Raw genomic sequence first — 7,909 nt, 5'->3', positions numbered from 1 at the left:
ACGTAATTGTATCAAGCATCACCCACTTTCTCAATCAACATCATTTTCATACTACATTTGATCCTCTTCACAAACTGTGCCACCCAAACTCATGGCGGAGGAGAAGCATCACCACCACCTCTTCCACCACAAGGACAAGGAGGAAGAAGGCGCCCCCGTCGATTACGAAAAGGAAATGAAACACCATAAGCATCTTGAGGAAATTGGTGAACTTGGCACTGCTGCTGCTGGTGTCTACGCATTGGTAAATATAATGTTTTTATATACTTGAGAGACAGTTTTCATAAAATTATTTTATTCTATTTAAATTGTATCTGATCATGGAAGATTATTTTTCTCTGAAGTTTTTTCTGTCGTGAACGTGTTAGATTGGTCATCATCATGTGCTTATGATCTAAAGAACAAGAATTATCGATAATATACGTCGTCTAACAAATGTTCGCTGCTTTCATTCCCAAATTATTGTCACAATATTGTTGGATTGCCAGAAAAAAAGGGTTTTTACTTGCCAATTATTATTTACTCTAGTGCAAAAGAAAAACACAATTCGCAGATAGAATATATTTTTCTTCTTCTTTGTGTTGTATTTAATTTGTTGATACGTAAGAGAGGAGTGTGAAAAAGCGAAGAAAAACATAAAAGGATCATTTTGTAGAAGACTAGGACAACTTACACGTTCTAGCCAGAGAGGGACCTAGGATTTGAAAGTGACGGGAAGCACAAGAGTCGAATGTTCAACTAGTGCCCCATCAGACTTTTGATCTTAATAATTTCAAGCAAAATATATGACCATTTTCAACACACACATATATATATATATATATATCCAAAAAGTTTAATTTGCTGATGTTAACGGCGTCCAGTGACCCCATCACTCAATACATAGGTTCGTCTTTGGTTCTGGCACTGGCAATTATACAATACAAATTAAGTTAATTTACAACAATAGGTAGATCTCATATCAAGTTTGATATAGTAACATGTATATTAAATTAGAGTAATAACGTTGCACTAATAGTATTTTTTTACGTAGTGTATATAACTTAAAATTCGTTGTAAAAGGATAATTTTTCAAAGGAATTAAAGTTTCTACCTTTTATAATTACAAAATAAAATGTAGTTAAATGCTGATATTAGTTAGCTCATAGTAGTAGTTTAAAGCGTCAACTCCCACCATCACGTATGTCACTCTACATATATTATACTAACTAATTTTTGAAATTTGTCCACGCCAATATTAACTTTTCTTTGTAATTTTCCTATTGTTTTGGTGATAAACATTAATATAGCATGAGAAACATGAAGCAAAGAAAGATCCAGAGCATGCACACAAACACAAGATAGAGGAAGAGATAGCAGCAGCTGCTGCAGTTGGAGCTGGTGGATATGCATTCCATGAGCACCTTGACAAGAAGGATGCTAAGAAAGAAGAAAAAGAAGCTGAGGGAGGAAAGCACCACCACCACCACCATTTCTAAATTACATTGGTTTTGGACCTTTAAATCTGCTGTGAATTCATTTCCCTTTCCTTATAATTGTGTTTTTCTACTGTAATGTTCTCTAGTAGATATATGCTTCCATAAATAATCATATGTGTTTTTTTACTTTCCTAGCAATTCTCTGTTGAACTACGTACCTTGTATATAGTTGCTTTTCTGAATGGCGTAATAAATGGGTATACCGTGCCTATGAGCATTTGTTTATCGTTTAACTAGTTAGTACAATAATTTATAACTTATCACTTATACTAATAACGTAAAGAATTTTTTTTATAGACTTATGTAACTATTAATTGGTCTAATTTAATTTGTTGCAGTACGTAGGTTCCGTTTTTCAGGGAACTAGAGCTAGTTTGACTTACTATGAGCAGTTATTCATAAGTGAGATGATAGTGTAATTTTCTTTTTACAAATACAAAAGTTAAACTCACTAATACAACTATCAATCTTTTGGTTTCTTTGTCAAAACGGAAATGAATTTCTAATGTAAAGTTCGTTTCATCAACTCTTTTCAATCTGACATCGGGAATTATAACTAGTTATTTCAATCCAAATGTTCATAAAATCCTAAATGCATAGGTTACTTGAAACTCGGAAATGTCTCAACTAAACTAACAGCATTTCAAAAAGACAAACAGATAGTCATTCAATAGCTAAAACTTCTAACTAATTACTCCCTTTGTTCACTTTTACTTATCCATTATTAACTTTGCACATCCCCTAAAAAATTAAATAATGTACATAATTACCATGATACACATATTAATTGGTATATAATCTTAATAGATTTGAAAATGATTTGGAATGAGTAATTAATGTTAAGGACAAAACAGAAAAAATAAATTATTTTTCTCTTGATAGGCGAAAAGTGGCAAGTAAAAATAAAAATTTATTTTTAGAATATTTGACAACTAAAAGTGAACAGAGGAAGTATATGTATGCCGTCAGGATGAATGTCTGTTACATAGGAAACTCGAGAAACTCGGAAACACCTGCTTCAGCTCAACTAAGAATAAATTATTCGAAAGCATAATACAATAGCTAATTACTGATATTTGGCTTAAAGTGTGTATATTTATGTACATATTGCCTCACATTTTACTCATATTTCGTGGATTTTTGAATGTGCAATGTAATGATTTTAATTCGTGGTATTTTTACGTGTAGGAGTCACTTGAGACAATGTGGAACGAAAGTGCATGAATCGAAGCAAAAAGAGAACAAAAGACGAAATTCGAACAGTGTAGCGCCCAGGGTAACGTGGGGCGCTACCTGGGGTGCAACTTCTATGTGCGGCGCCCACGCTACTCTGAGCGTTGGGTGACAAGTTTCACTCCTATTTCATCTGGGACAAGGTTATTCCGACCCTACACGCCCCCAACTCGTATAGAAAGAAGTCTAAAGCTAATTTGGAGGATATCTAACATATTTTTGGGAAGAGAACACGCCACTTTGGAGGGGAGAATCCAAACCACGCTTGGGAGGAGGCTTCTAACTAGTTTTTCTTCTCTTCTCTTCCTTTAATTCCATAGTTTATTAGTTCTAGAGTTGTGGGTGCTACATGAACATTGTAGTTTGAAGCTTGAATTGTTCTTACTATTTTATAATATTGGTTTATTTATTCAGTTTTGCACTTAATTATTTAATTTCTTGATCATCAATTGAATACTATCTACGAATCTAGGATTGAACTCGAGGGAGGGAATTCTAGATTGCATAGAAGATTGAGTAGAGCGAGATATTGAACCTGAGTATCGGGAATGGATTTACGGTTAGGACAAGAATATACCAAATTGCCTTTCTTGGTTATTATACAGGAATTATAAATGCATTCTTGTTAATCCTAATTCCATAGGATTATACGCATTAGGTTAGCTTGAATAGGTGAGTAGTACTTTGGAAGAAAACTACGAGTAACATTAATCATGTCAATCAATAAACCAGATAAATTAATTAGATAATTAGAGTGGAAGACTCAACGGGATTGTTAGCTAACCCATAACTCTAGAATATCGGCTCCCATTGAATTCATGTCTAATTTTGCCAATTTATTTCCTTTAAACTCTTAGTTTACTACTCTAAATTAGTTCTAATTAAATAATCACACTTTAGGAATCATTTGAATAGATCAATTACCTTAGTTTAATTTAGTAAATAGTTAATCATAAGTCATTGTGGGTATTTGGACTTATAATCCTATATTACTTGTCGACCACGTATACTTGCATGTGCGTTTGGGATCAACAAGTATTATTTGGCGCCGTTGGCCAGAACTTGAATGTTGACTACTTTACTACCTTTTACTTTAGTTGTTTATTTCGTCATGTCTAACGTTTCTTATTGGTTGGTCTGATCTTAAGAACTTTGATTGAATGCGAAGGGTCAAGAGCCAGGATAGACTTCAAGTCTTTGACCCCAAACCTGAGAGAATATTTCATAGGATGTTGAGAGAAACAAGGGATACAAATAATCTTTAGGCACTTATTCATTACCTTTGAATATGGAAGAAGAGAAACATATGGATGTTCAGGAGTTGGCGATGCGCAGAATTGCTAATGTCACCTCCAGCATTGTAAAGCCCATGATCACTGGACACTTTGAGCTAAAATAGAGCATGATCCAGTTACTACATGCAAATGGACAGTTTATGGGTCGTCCCCTATGAGAATCTACAACAACACATTCTGAACTTCTTGGAGATTAGTGATACCTATATCACTAACATAGTCACTCTATACTATGTAAGGCTCACACTATTCCTGTTTTCTCTGTTGGGGCGAAGCAATGTGGTGGTTGAAGGCGGAATCGACTAATTCTATTACATCATGGAATGATTTGGCAAAAAAATATTTGGCACGATTCTTCCCTTCTTGCAAAACTGCAAAGATCAAAAGTAAAATAGTAGCCTTCAAATAGAAGTAAGGCAATCTTTATATTCAGCTTGGGAGAGGTTCAAGAGGATGCTCAGAGATTGTCCTCATCACAACAACACAAATGAAGTGTTGACTCATACATTCATAGAAGGGCTACATCCAGATACAAAAATTGTGGTGGACGTTGCAGCGAGAGGTCAAGTGTTGGAGAAAGGCTTTGATGAAATTTATGCATTATTGAACAAATTCTCCAAAAGTAATCCTGATTAGCAAGGAGAGATGGGCAAACACACAGTTCAAAAATCTGCTGGGGTCCTCGAGTTAGACACAGTTTCTGCATTATCAACACAGGTTGCCATATTGTCCTATCAAGTTAATAAGATGACCCTGGTTATTAATAAGCAACAAGCCCAGCCAGTGCAGCAAGTTCAAATATTTTGTGAAGTATGTGGAGAGGGACACACGAGTGACTTATGCCCAACTAATCTAGAGTTTGTATGTTTTGTGGGTAATGCAAATCGGGGCCAGACAAATCCGTATGGAAACGCTTATAATCCTAACTAGAGGAACAACCCAAACTTTTCTTGGGGTGGAAATCAAGGTGCTCAGTAGGGGTGTACATGGACCGGGTTGGTTCGATTTTTACCAAAACCAAACCAAACCAACTATATCGGTTTGGATTGGTTCGGTTTTGTCGGGTTTTTCGGGTTTTTTTGTTATATGAATATTACTTCAATCTTACTTTGTTAAATTATAGATAAAACTTTAATAAGTGAATATATGTTTAGTAAATATGGAAAAAATTGACAAACATATGATCTATTAAAATATTCTAATGGAAGAATTTTTTTAGTAACACATGATAGTTATTTTCTTAGTCGTCTAACAATAATTTTTCGTTAATTTACGCTTTCAGGGTTAATACATGAGAAGATCCCAATATTTCTATATTTTCTAAAGAAAATCACTATAAACTCTTGAAAATATAAATAAAATTTATATATTTATATGTCGGGTTGGTTAGGTTTTTTTATTTGATACCAAACCAAGTCAAACCAAACCTAGTCGGGGTTTTTAATCAGTTTGGTTTGGTTTTTCGGTTTGGTACAGTTTTTCGGTTCGATTTGAACACCCCTAGTGCTCAGAATCAGTATAGGCCACGATACCCTCGGTAACAATATAGACCACCACAGGCTAAACAACCTACAAACTTGAGTCACATTGAAGAGATGATAAAGAAATTGATGGCTGACCAGCAGGCCCACTTAGCAGCTATTTGGAATTTGGAGCGACAAATGGGAAAACTTTCTAGTGCCCAAAATACTCGACTAGTTGAGGCTCTTCCAAGCGACACTGAGGTTAATCCTAAAGCATATATTAATGTCACATTATTGAGGAATGGAAGACAGTTAGAAGAAGTCCCATTAAAAAAGAGAAAGCAAGTGGCTTTTAATGAAAAATAGGCCACCATAGAAGTGGAACAAGAAATTGCAAGTGAGTCAGAAAAGCCAGTTAAAGAGGAGGTGGCAAAGAAACTCCAATCACTAGTTGTGAGGCCACCACCTCCGTTCCCTAAAAAATTGTAGAAAGTGAAGGATAATGTTGCTTATATGAAGTTTCTTGATATATTGAAGTAGGTACAAATTAATATTTCGCTGGTAGACATCTTGTAGAAAGTCCCAAATACACAAAACATATTAAATACATAATGGCAAATAAGAGGAGGTTGGCCGAGTTTGAGACTGTGGCACTCACTGAAGAATGTAGCTCAATAATTCAAAGCAAGATACCTCAAATATTGAAGGATCCAGGTAGTTTCACTATCCAAATCTCGATTGATAAGCACGCAGTAGGGCGAGCTTTGTGTGATCTTGGGGCGAGCATCAACTTGATATCGCTATCTGTTTTCAAGCAGTTGGGATTGGGTGAGCCGCACACAACTACAGTGATTTTGTAGTTGGTTGATCGCTCCCTTACTTATCTAGAAAGGGTTATTGAATATGTGTTAGTCCAAGTGGGTTCCTTTATATTCCCTGCTGATTTTATTATCTTGGACTACGAGCCTGATGAGGAAGTCCCATTTATTTTGAGGCGTCCATTCTTAGCCACAAGTTAAGAAATTATTAATGTGTGTGAAGGCAACATGACAATGCGAGTGGGTGATCGAGTAGAGATATTCAATGTTTATGACGCACTTAAATTCCATGATTTCTGTGCTGGAAAGTGATGTGACTTCATTGGTGCCTTATATGAGCCTTACAGACCCCCTTGAGGCCTTGAACGAGTTTTGATGGGGGATGAAGACGAAAGTGAAGATGAGATGATGGAAGAAATTGAGCAAGTCCTTAACATGTCTTGCAAGTATGTCCATGGGCTTAGGAAATTTGACAAGTTGGACAGACATGTTACTCTGACCCCTCACTATCTTTCAAAGAAGCTCCAAAGCTAGAGCTCAAGCCTCTTCCAACGCACCTGCACTATGCCTACTTGGGGAGTTCTAAAACAATGCTAGTGATTATTTCATCCAGCTAAACCAATGTGCAAGAAGAAAAGCTGCTAAGAGTGCTTCGTGAGCACAAAAGAGCTATTAGGTGGACAATTATTGATATCAAGGGAATCAGTCCATTATTTTGCACGCATAAAATTTTTTTAGAAGATGGACACCGCCCAAGTGTTGAGCAACAAAGGAGGTTGAATCCTATTATGAAGGAGGTTGTGAAGACTGAAGAAATTAAGTGGCTTGATGCAGGTATTATCTTCCCTATTTCTAATAGCAATTGAGTAAACCCAGTGCAGTGTGTGCCTAAAAAGGGAGGATTACTGTGGTGGAAAACAAGAAAAATGAGGTAATTCCTACTCACACTGTGATGGGGTGGAGAGTTTGCATTGACTATAGAAGGCTCAACAAGAAAATCCACAAGGACCACTTTTCACTTCCATTCGTTGACCAAATGTTGGATAGATTAGCTGGGCATAAATATTATTGCTTCCTTGATGGTTATTTGGGGTACACCAGATTGTCATATGCCTAGAGAATCAGGAGAAAATGACTTTCATGTGCCCTTATGGTACTTTTTCTTTCAAGAGAATGTCATTTGATCTTTATAATAAATCAGCCACTTTCCAGAGATGCATGACGGCCATTTTCAATCATATGGTGGAAAAATATGTAGAATTGTTCCTGGATAATTTTTCAGTCTTTGGGTCTTCTTATGATGATTTTTGACGAATTTGGGCAAGGTGTTGGCACATTATGAAGAAATAAATTTTGTGCTAAATTGGGAAAAGTGTCATTTTATGGTTCAAGAGAGCATCGTGTTGGGTCATAGAGTATCAAAGAGTGGCATTGAAGTTGATAAGGTGAAGGTAGAGGCAGCTGCAAAATTACCTCTACCCATCTCTATGAAGGGCGTTTGGAGTTTCTTAGGACACACAGGTTATTATAGACGCTTTATTAAAAAAAATTTCTAAAATTGCTCCTCCATTTTGTAGGTTGCTTGAAAAGGATGTGATTTTCAAATTTGAAGAAGCCTGCTT

At 35.9% G+C, this 7,909-nt stretch overlaps 1 protein-coding gene across 1 annotated transcript; it reads left to right on the top strand.

Moving 5' to 3' along the window:
• Positions 1-1,711, top strand: LOC104213906 (abscisic stress-ripening protein 2-like). Its single transcript, XM_009763464.2, has 2 exons — positions 1-244; positions 1,290-1,711. Exons 1-2 carry the CDS (start codon positions 92-94, stop codon positions 1,476-1,478), a joined length of 342 nt encoding a protein of 113 aa, XP_009761766.1. The 5' UTR covers positions 1-91; the 3' UTR covers positions 1,479-1,711.
• The last annotated feature ends 6,198 nt before the right edge of the window (positions 1,712-7,909 follow it).

Source organism: Nicotiana sylvestris, chromosome 4 (assembly GCF_000393655.2).
Source record: "Nicotiana sylvestris chromosome 4, ASM39365v2, whole genome shotgun sequence".
Classification (NCBI taxonomy): Eukaryota; Viridiplantae; Streptophyta; class Magnoliopsida; order Solanales; family Solanaceae; genus Nicotiana; species Nicotiana sylvestris.
The sequence above is the reverse complement of the archived record's forward strand: the minus strand, read 5'-3'. Positions and strand labels throughout refer to the sequence as shown.

Coding starts and splice junctions, on each gene's coding strand:
- LOC104213906 (XM_009763464.2), top strand. CDS start 92: ATGGCGGAGGAGAAGCATCACCACCACCTCTTCCACCACAAGGACAAG. Junction 245..1,289: donor CTGCTGGTGTCTACGCATTG/GTAAATATAATG, acceptor ACATTAATATAG/CATGAGAAACATGAAGCAAA.